Source organism: Triticum dicoccoides, chromosome 1A, assembly GCF_002162155.2.
Source record: "Triticum dicoccoides isolate Atlit2015 ecotype Zavitan chromosome 1A, WEW_v2.0, whole genome shotgun sequence".
In the NCBI taxonomy this organism is placed as follows: domain Eukaryota; kingdom Viridiplantae; phylum Streptophyta; class Magnoliopsida; order Poales; family Poaceae; genus Triticum; species Triticum dicoccoides.
Window position 1 is genome coordinate 581,470,578 of NC_041380.1, and position 18,832 is coordinate 581,489,409.

The 18,832-nt window shown below is 47.1% G+C and overlaps 1 protein-coding gene across 1 annotated transcript; it reads right to left on the minus strand.

Moving 5' to 3' along the window:
• Positions 1-955: 955 nt before the first annotated feature.
• On the minus strand, positions 956-16,505 carry LOC119356100 (PLAT domain-containing protein 1-like). Its single transcript, XM_037623006.1, has 3 exons — positions 16,480-16,505; positions 1,692-1,836; positions 956-1,594 (listed from the first exon to the last, which is right to left on the minus strand). The coding sequence occupies exons 1-3, from the start codon at positions 16,503-16,505 to the stop codon at positions 1,046-1,048; spliced, it is 720 nt and encodes a 239-aa protein (XP_037478903.1). The 3' UTR covers positions 956-1,045.
• Positions 16,506-18,832: the final 2,327 nt, after the last annotated feature.

Sequence of the window (18,832 nt, forward strand, 5' to 3'; positions counted from 1 at the left end):
TCCAACAGAGCACGTGGACTGACAAAGTTGATCCTAACTGAACAAAGGGCATATAGAATCTATTTTAAATTATCTCTAGGTCTACTCTTTCCATTGACTTGTCAGTGGAATTTACAATAGTACATGCAGCTATATGAACAAAATCCAGGTTCAGATCTCAAGAGATAACATTAGGAATTTGGAAATAGACAAACTTAACTTAATTTCTGGTTCATAAATCAACACACGAATTCGAAGAGGAACAGGGAGATGGTGAAGCCGGCGTACGTCAGAGGAGACGACATGGACCTTGACGATGAATCTCGTGACGGCGACGGCCATGGGAAGCCGAAGGAAGGTCATGTTGATCTTCCAGATGGGCACCCATCGCAGGGTCCTGTACTCCACCATCTGCGGTTGTCGCAAGAACTGGCAGCGCGCCCCGCCGCGAGCGATCGTGCGCCCACACCAGCTAGCCCCGCAACATGCCGACCACCTTCACCGTCCCTACGACTCGTCCCACGATGATGCGTCAGATCAGAGGAGGCCGCCGGCGAGGGACGGGACGGCGGCGGCGGCGGCGGCGGCTGCATGTGTGCGTGTGTTTTTTGCCCTAGCAACCGATCCCCCCTTCCGATTTTTCTGCCCCAACCAGCCTACTGGAGCACATGAACCGGAAAAGCCAGTCCACCCTCCCGTTCCTCTTCCCCTCTCCTACGCCCCCTGCACACGCACAACCTGCTAGGGCAAAAAACACACGCACACATGCAGCCACAGACGCTGTTCTACCGGTGGCTAGAGCTTGGAACTGAATCTACAGGCATATGCACCGGCCAGCAGAGAGAAGACATGTACTGCATGAAAACATGGACAAAGATTCACACAAATGGAGATGCCATATCGACACCATCGATCGACGTACAAAACCATCACCGCAACTAGCAGTCACAACCCCCACTCATGGCACATAGTACAAATCAGGTCCCAATTATTTCGCCACCAGCAGTACGAACTCATCTAATAGTACATCTCCGTGCCGCGGCGCGGCGCACGCTGGTCACGGGGCTTAACGAACCATAACACACGAAGGAAGATCGTTTTGATGAAAAACAATAAGACACGTATCAAGACGCCGGCGTACTCGGTCATACACCGACGCGGCGTCATCGGCGGGGCAGCGGTCGACGACGGCCTCGAGCTTGTAGGGCGCGGCGTCGGTGGCGAGCCACTGCTCGACGGTGAAGAGCTGCTGGGCGCGGCCGCGGTGCGGGCCGGTGACGGTGACGGTGACCTCGACGTAGTTGCAGTACCAGCCGTGGTGCGGGCCGGTGCCGTCGGAGGACACCCTCATGCGGCAGGGCGCGCTGGCCATGCACGGCCCGCGCCCGCTGAAAATGTCGAGGTTGCCGCGCTCGAAGTAGGAGTGGCCCTGCCACATGAGCCCGCCCCACGACGGCAGGTCCGAGATGGCCACGCCGTCGGCGTTGCCTGCGGTGTAGAGCTCCAGGGTGATGTTGGCGTCCGTCCCGGCCTTCCAGATCGACCCCGTCCGCACGTACACCGTGTACACGCACTCCTGCCTGTCGCCGCCAACCACGCCGCCGCCATTTGTCAGCTGCGGATCGGTCGAAGCCGGCAAGGTAAACGCGATGAGTACACGAGAAGAGCAATAATCATGTCATGTGGAGAGGAGAGGGAGGGTGGTCAGTCACCTTGATCTGGGTCGGGAGGTCGCGGCCATGCGCCAGCGCGGTGGTGGAGACGGCGACGGCGAAGGCGAGGAGGAGGGCGGCCAGCCGAGCGATGGTTGACGGGCGGATCGGAGTTTGATCGTTCGTGTGGGGATGTGTGAGATTGCTGGGGATGTGTGGGAATTTGAAAAATGTATGCTAATTTGAAAAAATGCTTATAATTTCTGAAGATTTTGTTTGAGATTCACGGAAAATGTTTGAAAATTTAAAAAATGGTCCCATTTTCAAATTTTGTTCATAAATTTAAAAAATTCTTTTTTTAAAAATAATTTAAACAATGTTCGCATTTAGAGTATTTGTTCCCTTTCTCACAAATTGTTCATAGATCTAAAAAAATTATCACGTTTTCCCTTTCTCAAAAATTGTTTGCCTCTTACAAATTTTGTTCATTTTTACAATTTTTTTCCCTTTTTCAACATTTTTTTTATAAATTGTTATAAAGTAATTTTAAAATTTGTTCGCTTTGTTTTAGAAAATGTTTGGTAAATCAAAAAAATGTTCGCGTCGTTTCAGAAAATGCCTGATAAATCAAGAAATGTTCTCCTTTCTAAATTTTGTTACAAACTAAAAATATTTGTTTTCAAAAGAGTTCCCATTTTCAAACATTTGTTCACAAATTCCAAAAAAATGTTTACATATTTAATTTTTTTTCACAAATAAAAAATGTTTGGGAATTTCATAAAAAAATGTTCCTGTTTCCAAATTTTGTTCACAAATTCAAAAATGTTCTGGAATTTCAAAAATAATTCCCATTTTGAAAATTTGTTCGCAAATTCAAAAACATATTTTCGTTTTCAAAATTTGTTCACATGTTACAAAAATGTTCATTTTTCAAAATTTGTTGATAAATTCAAATGTGTTCGCACATTTAATTTTTATTCGCAAATTTTAAATATTTGGAATTTAAAAAAATGTTCTTGTTTTCCAAATTTGTTCACATATACTAAAAGAGCTACAGTTTTAAATATTTAGTCACAAATTTAAAAAATGTTTATGTTTTAGAAATTAGTTCACAAATTCAAATTATGCTCGAGTTTTTTGAAAATAGTTTAGTTTTGAAAAAATGTATCACCTTTTTGAAAATATGCTCATGTTTTGGAAAAGATGTTTTGCGTTTACGAAAAGTACTTCATAATTTAGAAAATATTCTCGTATTCAATTTTTTGTTCCTACTTGGTTTTAGTTTCTATTCAGTTCCGAAATAATGTTTTCTTTTCAAAAAGTTTTTCCTTTTTACTTTTGAAATTTTAATAGAAGTTTTAATATGTAATTGTATGCAATAAACTTCAGTTACTACAGTGGCTATGGACTCGTACAGGTTCTTCAATGCTGGCGCTGCGGATTTGTTAGAGTAGTTCGCGTGTCGCTATGGCGAGCGTGCGGAGCGCATCTGGAGCAGTTTGCGTGTTCGATTCCTGGTTAGTGCTCTTTTTATTTTTGCAATTTTTCATTCTCCGGAGGAGAGCTAGTGGGCCGGCCCAGGTGAGTCGTCTCCCATGTGGAACTCCGACTCCTTGCCGCAATAAGCGCTGCATAGGAGGTTCCTCTCAAACCCGCCTCATACGTCAAGGTGGACTGCCTGGTCACGTTTTTTTAACCCAGACAAATGCTTCAAACGGGCCTCAAATTATTGGGGAACGTAGTAATTTCAAAAAAAATTCTACGCACACGCAAGATCATGGTGATGCATAGCAACGAGAGGGGAGAGTGTTGTCTACGTACCCTCGTAGACCGAAGCGGAAGCGTTGACGCAACGTAGAGGAAGTAGTCGTACGTCTTCCTGGTCCAACCGATTTAAGCACCGTTACTCCGGCACCTCCGAGTTCTTGACACACGTACAGCTCGGTGACGCTCCCCGGACTCCGATCCAGCAAAGCTTCGGGGAGGAGTTTCGTCAGCACGACGGCGTGGTGACGATCTTGATGTTTAACCGTCGCAGGGCTTCGCCTAAGCACTGCTAAAATATGATCGAGGTGTAATATCGTGGAGGGGGGCACCGTACACGGCTAAGGAACAATCACGAAGATCAACTTGTCTGTCTTAGGGTGCCTCCTTGCCCCCGTATATAAAGGAGCCAAGGGGAGGGGGCGGCCGGCCAAAGAGGGGCGCGCCAGGGGGAGTCCTACTCCCACCGGGAGTAGGACTCCCTTCTTTCCTAGTTGGAGAAGGAGAAGGGGGGAAAGAGGAGGAAGAGAGGAAGGAAGGGGGGGGGGGGGCGCCGCCCCCTTCCCTTGTCCTATTCGGACTAGGAAGGGGAGGGGCGCGCGGCCACCTCCTGCCTCCTTCTCTCTTCTCCCTTAAGGCCCATGTAGGCCCAATAACCCCCGGGGGGTTCCGGTAACCCCCCGGTACTCCGGTAAAATGCCGATTTCACCCGGAACGATTCCGATGTCCAAATATAGGCTTCCAATATATCGATCTTTATGTCTCGACCATTTCGAGACTCTTCGTCATGTCCGTGATCACATCCGGGACTCCGAACAACCTTCGGTACATCAAAATACATAAACTCATAATGAAACTTTCATCATAACTTTAAGCGTGCGGACCCTATGGTTCGAGAACAATGTAGACATGACCGAGACACGTCTCCGGTCAATAACCAATAGCGGGACCTGGATGCCCATATTGGCTCCTACATATTCTACGAAGATCTTTATTGGTCAAACCGCATAACTACATACGTTGTTCCCTTTGTCATCGGTATGTTACTTGCCCGAGATTCGACCGTCGGTATCCAATACCTAGTTCAATCTCGTTACCGGCAAGTCTCTCTACTCGTTCCGTAATACATCATCTCACAACTAACACATTAGTTGCAATGCTTGCAAGGCTTATGTGATGTGTATTACCGAGAGGGCCCAGAGATACCTCTCCGTCAAACGGAGTGACAAATCCTAATCTCGAAATACGCCAACCCAACATGTACCTTTGGAGACACCTATAGAGCTCCTTTATAATTATCCAGTTACGTTGTGACGTTTGGTAGCACACAAAATGTTCCTCCTGTAAACAGGAGTTGCATAATCTCATAGTCATAGGAACATGTATAAGTCATGAAGAAAGCAATAGCAACATACTAAACGATCGGGTGCTAAGCTAATGGAATGGGTCATGTCAATCAGATCATTCAACTAATGATGTGATCCCGTTAATCAAATAACAACTCTTTGTCTATGGTTAGGAAACACAACCATCTTTGATTAACGAGCTAGTCAAGTAGAGGCATACTAGTGACATTTTGTTTGTCTATGTATTCACACATGTATTATGTTTCCGGTTAATACAATTCTAGCATGAATAATAAACATTTATCATGATATAAGGAAATAAATAATAACTTTATTATTGCCTCTAGGGCATATTTCCTTCAGTCTCCCACTTGCACTAGAGTCAACAATCTAGATTACACAGTAATGATTCTAACACCCATGGAGGCTTGGTGCTGATCATGTTTTGCTCGTGGAAGAGGCTTAGTCAACGGGTCTGCTACATTCAGCTCCGTATGTATCTTGCAAATCTCTATGTCTCCCACCTGGACTAGATCCCGGATAGAATTGAAGCGTCTCTTGATGTGTTTGGTTCTCTTGTGAAATCTGGATTCCTTTGCCAAGGCAATTGCACCAGTATTATCACAAAAGATTTTCATTGGACCCGATGCACTAGGTATGACACCTAGATCGGATATGAACTCCTTCATCCAGACTCCTTCGTTTGCTGCTTCCGAAGCAGCTATGTACTCCGCTTCACATGTAGATCCCGCCACGACGCTTTGTTTAGAACTGCACCAACTAACAGCTCCACCGTTTAATGAAAACACGTATCTGGTTTGCGATTTAGAATCGTCCGGATCAGTGTCAAAGCTTGCATCAACGTAATCGTTTACGATGAGCTCTTTGTCACCTCCATATACGAGAAACATATCCTTAGTCCTTGTCAGGTACTTTAGGATGTTCTTGACCGTTGTCCAGTGATCCACTCCTGGATTACTTTGGTACCTCCCTGCTAAACTTATAGCAAGGCACACATCAGGTCTGGTACACAGCATTGCATACATGATAGAGCCTATGGCTGAAGCATAGGGAACATCTTTCATTTTCTCTCTATCTTCTGTAGTGGTCGGGCATTGAGTCTGACTCAATTTCACACCTTGTAACACAGGCAAGAACCCTTTCTTTGCTTGATCTATTTTGAACTTCTTCAAAATCTTGTCAAGGTATGTGCTTTGTGAAAGTCCAATTAAGCGTCTTGATCTATCTCTATAGATCTTTATGCCTAATATGTAAGCAGCTTCACCGAGGTCTTTCATTGAAAAACTCTTATTCAAGTATCCTTTTATGCTATCCAGAAATTCTATATCATTTCCAATCAGTAATATATCATCCACATATAATATCAGAAATGTTACAGAGCTCCCACTCACTTTCTTGTAAATACAGGCTTCTCCGAAAGTCTGTATAAAACCAAATGCTTTGATCACACTATCAAAGCGTTTATTCCAACTCCGAGAGGCTTGCACCAGTCCATAAATGGATCGCTGGAGCTTGTGTTGGAAATATGCCCTAGAGGCAATAATAAATTGATTAGTATTATATTTCCTTGTTCATGATAATCGTTTATTATCCATGCTAGAATTGTATTGATAGGAAACTTAGATACATGTGTGGATACATAGACAACACTATGTCCCTAGTAAGCCTCTAGTTGACTAGCTCGTTGATCAATAGATGATTACGGTTTCCTGACCATTGACATTGGATGTCGTTGATAACGGGATCACATCATTAGGAGAATGATGTGATGGACAAGACCCAATCCTAAGCCTAGCACAAGATCCTGTAGTTCGTATGCTAAAGCTTTTCTAATGTCAAGTATCATTTCCTTAGACCATGAGATTGTGCAACTCCCGGATACCGTAGGAGTGCTTTGCGTGTGCCAAACGTCACAACGTAACTGGGTGGCTATAAAGGTACACTACAGGTATCTCCGAAAGTGTCTGTTGGGTTGGCACAAATCGAGACTGGGATTTGTCACTCCGTGTAAACGGAGAGGTATCTCTGGGCCCACTCGGTAGGACATCATCATAATGTGCACAATGTGATCAAGGAGTTGATCACGGGATGATGTGTTACGGAACGAGTAAAGAGACTTGCCGGTAACGAGATTGAACAAGGTATCGGGATACCGACAATCGAATCTCGGGCAACTATCATACCGATAGACAAAGGGAATTGTATACGGGATTGATTAAGTCCTTGACATCGTGGTTCATCCGATGAGATCATCGTGGAGCATGTGGGAGCCAACATGGATATCCAGATCCCGCTGTTGGTTATTGACCGGAGAATGTCTCGGTCATGTCTGCATGGTTCCCGAACCTGTAGGGTCTACACACTTAAGGTTCGATGACGCTAGGGTTATAAAGGAAGTTTGTATGTGGTTACCGAATGTTGTTCGGAGTCTCGGATGAGATCCCGGACGTCACGAGGAGTTCCGGAATGGTCCGGAGGTAAAGATTTATATATGGGAAGTCCTGTTTTGGTTGCCGGAAAAGTTTTGGGGTTTATCGGTAACGTACCGGGACCACTGGGAGGGTCCCGGGGGTCCACCAAGTGGGGCCACAAGCCCCGGAGGGCTGCATGGGCCAAGTGTGGGAGGGGACCAGCCCCAGGTGGGCTGGTGCGCCCCCCCCACAAGGGCCCAAGGCACAAGGGAGAGGAGAAGGGGGCAAACCCTAGGGCAGATGGGCCCTAAGGCCCACCCTGGTGCGCCTTCCCCTCTCCCCTCCCCTTGGCCGCCCCTAGATGGGATCTAGGGGGCTGCCGCCACCCCTAGGGAGGGAACCCTAGGTGGGGGCGCAGCCCCTCCCCTTCCCCTATATATACTTGAGGTTTGGGTTGCCCAACACACATGAGTTCCTCTCCTTCTTGGCGCAGCCCTACCCCTCTCCCTCCTCGTCTCTTGCGGTGTTTGGCGAAGCCCTGCTGGAGTACCACGCTCCTCCACCACCACCACGCCGTTGTGCTGCTGCTGGATGGAGCCTTCCTCAACCTCTCCCTCTCTCCTTGCTGGATCAAGGCATGGGAGACGTCACCGGGCTGTATGTGTGTTGAACACGGAGGTGCCGTCCGTTCGGCACTAGGATCTCCAGTGATTTGGATCACGACGAGTACGACTCCTTCAACCCCGTTCTCTTGAACGCTTCCGCTTAGCGATCTACAAGGGTATGTAGATGCACTCTCCTTCCCCTCGTTGCTAGTTTCTCCATAGATAGATCTTGGTGACACGTAGGAAAATTTTGAATTTCTGCTACGTTCCCCAACAGCTTGCACACTTTGTTAGCTCCCTTTGGATCGACAAAACCTTCCGGTTGCATCATATACAACTCTTCTTCCAGAAATCCATTCAGGAATGCAGTTTTGACATCCATCTGCCAAATTTCATAATCATAAAATGCGGCAATTGCTAAGATGATTCGGACAGACTTAAGCATCGCTACGGGTGAGAAGGTCTCATCGTAGTCAACCCCTTGAACTTGTCGAAAACCTTTTGCAACAAGTCGAGCTTTGTAGACAGTAATATTACCGTCAGCGTCAGTCTTCTTCTTGAAGATCCATTTATTCTCAATTGCTTGCCGATCATCGGGCAAGTCAACCAAAGTCCATACTTTGTTCTCATACATGGATCCCATCTCAGATTTCATGGTTTCAAGCCATTTTGCGAAATCTGGGCTCACCATCGCTTCTTCATAGTTCGTAGGTTCATCATGATCTAGCAGCATGATTTCCAGAACAGGATTACCGTATCACTCTGGCGCGGTTCTCACTCTGGTTGATCTACGAGGTTCAGTAGTATCTTGTCCAGAAGTTTCATGACCATTATCATTAGCTTCCTCACTAATTGGTGTAGGTGTCACAGAAACAGTTTTCTGTGATGTACTACTTTCCAATAAGGGAGCAGGTACAGTTACCTCATCAAGTTCTACTTTCCTCCCACTCACATCTTTCGAGAGAAACTCCTTCTCCAGAAAGTTTCTGAATTTAGCAACAAAAGTCTTGCCTCCGGATCTGTGATAGAAGGTGTATCCAATAGTTTCCTTTGGATATCCTATGAAGACACATTTCTCTGATTTGGGTTCGGGCTTATCAGGTTGAAGCTTTTTCACATAAGCATCGCAACCCCAAACTTTCAGAAACGACAACTTTGGTTTCTTGCCAAACCATAGTTCATAAGGCGTCGTCTCAACGGATTTCGATCGTGCCCTATTCAACGTGAATGCGGCCGTCTCTAAAGCATAACCCCAAAACGATAGCGATAAATCAGTAAGAGGCATCATAGATCGCACCATATCTAGTAAAGTATGATTACGATGTTCGGACACACCATTACGCTGTGGTGTTCCGGGTGGTGTGAGTTGCGAAACTATTCCGCATTGCTTCAAATATACACCAAACTCGTAACTCAAATATTCTCCTCCACGATCAGATCGTAGAAACTTTATTTTCTTGTTACGATGATTTTCAACTTCACTCTGAAATTCTTTGAACTTTTCAAATATTTCAGACTTATGGTTCATTAAGTAGATATACCCATATCTGCTTAAGTCATCTGTGAAGGTGAGAAAATAACGATATCCGCCACGAGCCTCAATATTCATCGGACCACATACATCTGTATGTATGATTTCCAACAAATCTGTTGCTCTCTCCATAGTACCGGAGAACGGTGTTTTAGTCATCTTGCCCATGAGGCACGGTTCGCAAGTACCAAGTGATTCATAATCAAGTGGTTCCAAAAGTCCATCAGTATGGAGTTTCTTCATGCGCTTTACACCGATATGACCTAAACGGCAGTGCCACAAATAAGTTGCACCATCATTATCAACTCTGCATCTTTTGGCTTCAACATTATGAATATGTGTATCACTACTATCGAGATTCAATAAGAATAGACCACTCTTCAAGGGTGCATGACCATAAAAGATATTACTCATATAAATAGAACAACCATTATTCTCTTATTTAAATGAATAACTGTCTCGCATTAAACAAGATCCAGATATAATGTTCATGCTCAACGCTGGCGCCAAATAACAATTATTTAGGTCTAATACTAATCCCGAGGGTAGATGTAGAGGTAGCGTGCCGACCGATATCACATCGACTTTGGAACCGTTTCCCACGCGCATCGTCACCTCGTCCTTAGCCAATCTTCGCTTAATCCGTAGTCCTTGTTTCGAGTTGCAAATATTAGAAACAGAACCAGTATCAAATACCCAGGTGCTACTGCGAGCATTAGTAAGATACACATCAATAACATGTATATCACATATACCTTTGTTCACCTTGCCATTCTTCTTATCCGCCAAATACTTGGGGCAGTTCCGCTTTCAGTGACCAGTCTGCTTGCAGTAGAAGCACTCAGTTTCAGGCTTAGGTCCAGACTTGGGTTTCTTCTCTTGAGCAGCAACTTGCTTGCCGTTCTTCTTGAAGTTCCCCTTCTTCTTCCCTTTGCCCTTTTTCTTGAAACTAGTGGTCTTATTGACCATCAACACTTGATGCTCCTTTTTGATTTCTACCTCCGCAGCTTTCAGCATTGCGAAGAGCTCGGGAATAGTCTTATTCATCCCTTGCATATTATAGTTCATCACAAAGCTCTTGTAGCTTGGTGGCAGTGATTGCAGAATTCTGTCAATGACGCAATCATCTGGAAGATTAACTCCCATCTGAATCAAGTGATTATTATACCCAGACATTTTGAGTATATGCTCACTGACAGAACTGTTCTCCTCCATCTTGCAGCTATAGAACTTATTAGAGACTTCATATCTCTCAATCCGGGCATTTGCTTGAAATATTAACTTCAACTCCTGGAACATCTCATATGCTCCATGACGTTCAAGACGTCGTTGAAGTCCCGATTCTAAGCCGTAAAGCATGGCACACAGAACTATCGAGTAGTCATCAGCTTTGCTTTGCCAGACGTTCATAACATCTGGTGTTGCTCCAGCAGCAGGCCTGGCACCCAGCGGTGCTTCCAGGACGTAATTCTTCTGTGCAGCAATGAGGATAATCCTCAAGTTACGGACCCAGTCCGTGTAATTGCTACCATCATCTTTCAACTTTGCTTTCTCAAGGAACGCATTAAAATTCAACGGAACAAACAGCACGGGCCATCTATCTACAATCAAACATACATAAGCAAGATACTATCAGGTACTAAGTTCATGATAAATTTAAATTCAATTAATCAAATTACTTAAAGAACTCCCACTTAGATAGACATCCCTCTAATCCTCTAAGTGATCACGTGATCCAAATCAACTTAAACCATGTCCGATCATCACGTGAGATGGAGTAGTTTCATTGGTGAACATCACCATGTTGATCATATCTACTATATGATTCACGCTCGACCTTTCGGTCTCCGTGTTCCGAGGCCATATCTGCATATGCTTGGCTTGTCAAGTATAACCTGAGTATTCCGCGTGTGCAACTGTTTTGCACCCGTTGTATTTGAACGTAGAGCCTATCACACCCGATCATCACGTGGTGTCTCAGCATGAAGAACTTTCGCAACGGTGCATACTCAGGGAGAACACTTCTTGATAATTTTAGTGAGAGATCATCTTATAATGCTACCGTCAATCAAAGCAAGATAAGATGCATAAAAGATAAACATCACATGCAATCAATATAAGTGATATGATATGGCCATCATCATCTTGTGTCTGTGATCTCCATCTCCGAAGCACCGTCATGATCACCATCGTCACCGGCGCGACACCTTGATCTCCATTGTAGCATCGTTGTCGTCTCGCCAATCTTATGCTTCCACGACTATCGCTACCGCTTAGTGATAAAGTAAAGCATTACAGCGCGATTGCATTGCATACAATAAAGCGACAACCATATGGCTCCTGCCAGTTGCCGATAACTTGGTTACAAAACATGATCATCTCATACAATAAAATTCAGCATCATGTCTTGACCATATCACATCACAACATGCCCTGCAAAAACAAGTTAGACGTCCTCTACTTTGTTGTTGCAAGTTTTACGTGGCTGCTACGGGCTTAAGCAAGAACCAATCTTACCTACGCATCAAAAACCACAACGATAGTTTGTCAAGTTGGTGCTATTTTAACCTTCGCAAGGACCGGGCGTAGCCACACTCAGTTCAACTAAAGTTGGAGAAACTGTCACCTGCAAGCCACCTATGTGCAAAGCACGTCGGGAGAACCGGTCTCGCGTAAGCGTACGCGTAATGTCGGTCCGGGCCGCTTCGTCCAACAATACCGCCGAACCAAAGTATGACATGCTGGTAAGCAGTATGACTTATATCGCCCACAACTCACTTGTGTTCTACTCGTGCATATAACATCAACACATAAAACCTAGGCTCGGATGCCACTGTTGGGGAACGTAGTAATTTCAAAAAATTTCCTACGCACACGCAAGATCATGGTGGTGCATAGCAACGAGTGGGGAGAGTGTTCTCTACGTACCCTCGTAGACCGAAGCGGAAGCGTTGACGCAACATAGAGGAAGTAGTCGTACATCTTCCTGGTCCAACCGATCCAAGCACCGTTACTCCGGCACCTCCGAGTTCTTGACACACGTACAGCTCGATGACGCTCCCCGGACTCCGATCCAGCAAAGCTTCAGGGAGGAGTTTCGTTGGCACGACGGCGTGGTGACGATCTTGATGTTTAACCGTCGTAGGGCTTCGCCTAAGCACCGCTACAATATGATCAAGGTGTAATATCATGGAGGGGGGCACCGTACACGGCTAAGGAACGATCACGAAGATCAACTTGTCTGTCTTAGGGTGCCCCCTTGCCCCCGTATATAAAGGAGCCAAGGGGAGGGGGTGGCCGGCCAAGGAGGGGCGCGCCAGGGGGAGTCCTACTCCCACCGGGAGTAGGACTCCCTTCTTTCCTAGTTGGAGAAGGAGAAGGGGGGAAAGAGGAGGAAGAGAGGAAGGAAAGGGGGGGGTGGCGCCGCCCCCTTCCCTTGTACTATTCGGACTAGGAAGGGGAGGGGCGCGCGGCCACCTCCTGCCTCCTTCTCTTTTCTCCCTCAAGGCCCATGTAGGCCCAATAACCCCCCGGGGGGTTCCGGTAACCCCCCGGTACTCCGGTAAAATGCCGATTTCACCCGGAACGATTCCGATGTCCAAATATAGGCTTCCAATATATCGATCTTTATGTCTCGACCATTTCGAGACTCCTCGTCATGTCCGTGATCACATCCGGGACTCCGAACAACCTTCGGTACATCAAAATACATAAACTCATAATGAAACTGTCATCGTAACTTTAAGCATGCGGACCCTACGGTTCGAGAACAATGTAGACATGACCGAGACACGTCTCCGGTCAATAACCAATAGCGGGACCTGGATGCCCATATTGGCTCCTACATATTCTATGAAGATCTTTATCGGTCAGACCGCATAACTACATACGTTGTTCCCTTTGTCATCGGTATGTTACTTGCCCGAGATTCGATCGTCGGTATCCAATACCTAGTTCAATCTCGTTACCGGCAAGTCCCTTTACTCGTTCCGTAATACATCATCGCACAACTAACACATTAGTTGCAATGCTTGCAAGGCTTATGTGATGTGTATTACCGAGAGGGCCCAGAGATACCTCTCCGTCAAACGGAGTGACAAATCCTAATCTCGAAATACGCCAACCCAACATGTACCTTTGGAGACACCTGTAGAGCTCCTTTATAATCACCCAGTTATGTTGTGATGTTTGGTAGCACACAAAGTGTTCCTCCGGTAAACGGGAGTTGCATAATCTCAAAGTCATAGGAACATGTATAAGTCATGAAGAAAGCAATAGCAACATACTAAACGATCGGGTGCTAAGCTAATGGAATGGGTCATGTCAATCAGATCATTCAACTAATGATGTGATCCCGTTAATCAAATAACAACTCTTTGTCTATGGTTAGGAAACACAACCATCTTTGATTAACGAGCTAGTCAAGTAGAGACATACTAGTGGGATTTTGTTTGTCTATGTATTCACACATGTATTAGGTTTCCGGTTAATACAATTCTAGCATGAATAATAAACATTTATCATGATATAAGGAAATAAATAATAACTTTATTATTGCCTCTAGGGCATATTTCCTTCACAAATATCCGGACTGACCGGTATCCCTCATATCCAGCCCAAATATGGGGGTGGCCAGGGCGCATCTGCCTGATAATCTCGGCCCACCATGAACCCCACGGATGTCCCACAAAAAACCCCATCGGCCTCGTCGGTCTGAAACCTTAGCTCACTCACTCTCCTCTCTCGCTTCGTTCTTTCCTCTCCCCTCACCGATTCTAATCGAATCCGACGCAATATCGAGCTCCAACAGCTGCTCCGACGACGAGGTGGATTCGGAGTATGAGCTTGCCCTCCGCATCACCTTGGAGCGGTCCAAGGTGGAGACGGGGGTAGCTCTGGATCTGCAGCCTTGCCGCAGTTGCAGCTTCCCCGTCGGCGCTATCTCGGACGCCGGCGCTGTCCCCCCGGGTCCATGGGCAGCTCCGCCAGGCGGCCAGCGCAATCCGCGCCTTCCCTACACCGTCCCCTCGCCCCGCCGGCTACTGCTCCCCCTCGTGGGCAGTGGTGGGTGCTTATGCCTGCCCCGCCGGCTCGGACGCGCACGCCGGAGTCGAAGGCGCGCGCCGCCCGCCGCAAGAGGCAGCGGACAAGGGAGGGGCAGACTGTGGAGAGCTTTGTCCGCCGCCGACGTGGGTTACCAACGGACCCCAACGAGGACGAGCGGCTCCTCGCGTGGGTCTAATGCTGGTTGCTTACGACGGCGGAGACGGACGCTCGGCGGCTCCGCCGGAAGAACGCGAAGGCTCTTCGGCTTGCCATCAAGCATTCCGAGCGGGAGCCGTTGGAGAAGGCGAGGGAGGCGGCTCGGCTGGCCAAGCTCAGGCGCCAGCAGGACCGGGCCGTCCAGCGCCTCAAGGGCCTCATCATCGTTGATTTCTCCTCCATTGTGGCAACCCGGCTCAGAGCGACCGGTTTACCTTGCATTGCCAACCCATAGATCAAGTCTTCTGGCAACACACAACAACTTGGTACAGAAATATGCCGCTTTATTGAGACATAGGTTCGATAGTACATCAGATAGCGAGGCCAAGCGACACACACGATGCTGCTGCACATATGTACATTATTTAGTGAACATAAACGAAGGCCTCAGCATCACGACAAAGCTACACGGCATCGGAAAGACGATGTAGAAGGACTCCATCTCACGTGGACACGGCCTAGACTGCGATGCAACGATGCAACTCCAACTCCGGTACGGCTTCTCCTGAAACTGGCATGACAAGCTAGGTGAGTACTTTGAATGTACTCGCAAACTCACACAAATAAAGCAACAATGGCAAACAATAACATAATATTTAAGCAGGTTAAATGCAAGAACTTAGCATGCTACTCATGAAGTGGCAATGCTCACAACAGGGTCTCTCAGATCCGCTTACCATCTCAGTTACTTCGTAACCACAATCATCATCTTACCACGGTGATCACTTCCGGATCACAAAAGAAACCGTCTTAACGGTCTCAACAACTTTTCTCATATCACGTGCCACAAGTATAGCTTTATTGTGCAGGTTTAATATTTCTGTTGATCCACGGTGTGACCTAATATGAACTGTGTCCATGACCGAGGACGCGGCTATCGATAGATTTAAACACGCTCTGCAGAGATTAGCATACTGTACCCACACCACAGAACCCATGGCCTTGAACTTTCATTCGGGTGGACTAATGGTGTTCCAACAGAACCAATCTATTGCCATAACACTCTCCCGGTCACTCCGACCAACTCCCCTTTGAGCTAAGTCATGGGTGGCCCCGATGCCATTCCGGACATCCAACGGCCATCGTCGTGGCAAAACAAACAGTCCCAAACAAGGACATGGTACCAAAACAACTATGGGCATACAAGGCTATGCCTGCCTACCGGGCCAAGGTAGCGCAAGCGCGTAACCTTCCCTAGTATGAAGAAAAATAAGGAGATGCGCACAGGCATCTAGTAGGTCGGAAGAAGAAGATGCACATGATGGAATTAAGTACCGTGGTGGATGGTGGGTGCAGCGAGAGGCAGCACAGCATACATATCGTGCAGACGCAAACCATGGCGATCCCCCGCCACATTCTCACTTGCTCAGCTGGATCTGAACAAGAAGAAAGGAAGTCGATAGATAGATCACAGGAAAGAATAAAGGATGAAAAGCGAGCGAGCAGAGGACGGACACGGAAACAAGAAGAAGAAGAAGAAATTAAGAGAGAGATTCCGTGGATGGGTAAAGTGAAGGCGAAGCGAAGCTGCTGCTCTTTTTCGATGGAAAGAAATAAAGTCACAGGGCAACGCAGAGCAGTAGGGGCTGTGCACGGAAAGGCAAATGAATTACTCCTCGACACGCGAGCTACTACCACTACTGTAGGGAAAGTGAAAACCAACACAACACGTGCTGTCACTCACGCTTACACTCGCAGTGCTACCTCCTTTTCCCTGCAGTATTTAGAGCATATACCGCTGGGCTTAACAAATTCGACCCCTCAAATACCATGGACTCGCCTGGTCGCATCCGGAGACAGTGATCGATCACCTCTCAAAAAAGTATTTCACATCCGGATATCTCAAATCCGTATTATTACATGTAACGTGAAACCTAATCTAAGCGGAGCTCGTCCGGTTCTACTCACCACTCGCCCGGCTCCGCCCTGGCCATGTCCAGCGGCCGCCTGCGCTCTTCAGAGTGTTGGTCCGACCGTCGGCAAGGTAGGGTAGGGCATGAGACACGAGCTAGCTCACGGGACTCAAGGCCCCACCGTCTCCCATGCCCTATTATTTCTCGTCGGAGACCAGAGCCCGAACGGTGCCGGTGGACGCCAGATCAATGACAGATCCGTCCGGGGACGAGCCGTCGACGTCCACCATGATGCGGTTGCGGCGCCCGGACTGATGCGCCATACGGGGCGCCGAATGTGACTCCGCTTCGCAGACGTCCGCCACCGCGAGGGCTGTCGCCACCCCCCGCAGCCGGTGCCTTGCATGGCGGGCACGCCGTGCCATGGCCTCGTGGGACGATGGTGCATCCCCAATATGGGCGCGCCACCGAAAGGGTTGCGCGTCCACCAGTGCGTTCGGACGCCAGACGGACCGCGAGGCCTCCGGCGAGGTAGCTACGGCCGGCCTAGCGCCGGATCCATGCGCCATTTGGGTGGACACAATGGATTCCCAACGGATGGATCCAAGCGCAGCTGTGCACGGGGCTCCTCCCGGGCACAGAGAGCAAGCTTTGTAGTTCAAACTCCTCCTATCCGTGCTCATCCCACGCACGTACACATTTTTCATTCCGCAATTGTAAGAGTTCTTGAACTAGTGGCCTTAGATATGCATCAATGTCGTTGCCGGGTTACTTAGGGCCTTGGATGAGCACTGGCATCGTAATGAACTTTCGCCTCATGCACAACCAAGGAGGAAGGTTATACATATATAGAGTCATAGGCCAGGTGCTATGATTGCTGCTCTGTTCCCCAAAAGGATTAATGCCATCTACGCTTAGACCAAACCATATGTTCCTTGCGTCATCTGCAAAGTCCCACCACTTTCTCTTAATTTTTCTCCACTGCGACCCGTCAGTGGGTACTCTCAACTTCCCGTCTTTTTTACGGTCTTCTCTGTGCCATCGCATCAACTCGACATGCTCTTTGTTTTGAAACAAATGTTTTAAACATGGTATTATAGGAGCATACCACATCACCTTGGCAAGAATCTTCTTCCTGGGGCGTTCGCCCTCAACATCACCTGGGTCATCGCGGCTGATCTTATAGCGCAATGCACCGCATACCGGGCATGCATTCAAATCCTCGTACTCACCGTGGTAGAGGATGCAGTCATTAGGGTATGCATGTATCTTCTGCACCTCTAATCCTAGAAGGCAGACAGTCTTCTTTGCATCGTACGTACTATCGGGTAATTCATTGTCCTTTGGAAGAATCTTCTTTAACATTATCAGTAACTTTTCAAATTTCTTGTCAGATACATTATTCTCTGTCTTTCATTGCAGCAATTCCAGTGTGGTGTCCAGCTTTTTCTTATCATCTTCGCAATTTGGGTACAACAATTTCTTGTGATCCTCTAACATGCGCTGCAACTTCAGCCTCTCCTTTTCATTTGTGCAGTTTCTCTTTGCATCGTCAATGGCTCGACCAAGATCATCAGCGGGCTCATGTGATACCTCTTCTTCAGCTTCTTCTCGCATTGCCGGCTCGGCTTCTTCCCCCATTGTTGTACCATCGTATTCAGAGAACCCATGGCCAGGATAGTTGTCGTCATCCTATTCTTCTTCATTCTCTTCCATTAGGACCCCTCTTTCTCCGTGCTTGGTCAAACAGTTATAGCCGGACATGAAACCGAACTCAAACATGTGGACGTGAATGGTTCTTGAGTTAGAGTAATTTCGATCATTCTTACAGTCAGCACATGGACAACACATAAAACCATCCGCCTGCTTGTTTGCCTCAGCCGCAAGCAGAAAAATATGCACGCCCTTAATGAACTGGGGAGAGCATCGATCATCGTACATCCATTTCCGGCTCATCTTCATTACACAACACCAAAAAGACCAAATTAATATAAGTTCATACATAAAGTTCATGCACACTTATTTTCATAAAACAACATACAAACTCTCTAGCTAAAGCATTTAAATGCAACAACAAATGCGATCAAGATTGCAACTAAGGTAGCAATTGATCCAACAACATAACGATACCTGTTGGGGAACGTAGTAATTTCAAAAAATTTCCTACGTACATGCAAGATCATGGTGATGCATAGCAACGAGAGGGAAGAGTGTTGTCTACATACCCTCGTAGACCGTTCGCGGAAGCGTTATATCAACGCGGTTGATGTAGTCATACGTCTTCACGTCCGACCGATCCAAGTACCGAAAGCACGGCACCTCCGAGTTCTGCACACGTTCGGCTCGGTGACGTCCTCGCCTTCTCGATCTAGCAAGAGGGGCGAAGTAGTAGATGAGTTCCGGCAGCA

Coding starts and splice junctions, on each gene's coding strand:
- LOC119356100 (XM_037623006.1), bottom strand. CDS start 16,505: ATGGCCAGGGCGGAGCCGGGCGAGTG. Junction 1,837..16,479: donor AGGGCGGAGCCGGGCGAGTG/GTGAGTAGAACC, acceptor ACACATCCCCAG/CAATCTCACACATCCCCACA. Junction 1,595..1,691: donor ACCTCCCGACCCAGATCAAG/GTGACTGACCAC, acceptor ACCGATCCGCAG/CTGACAAATGGCGGCGGCGT.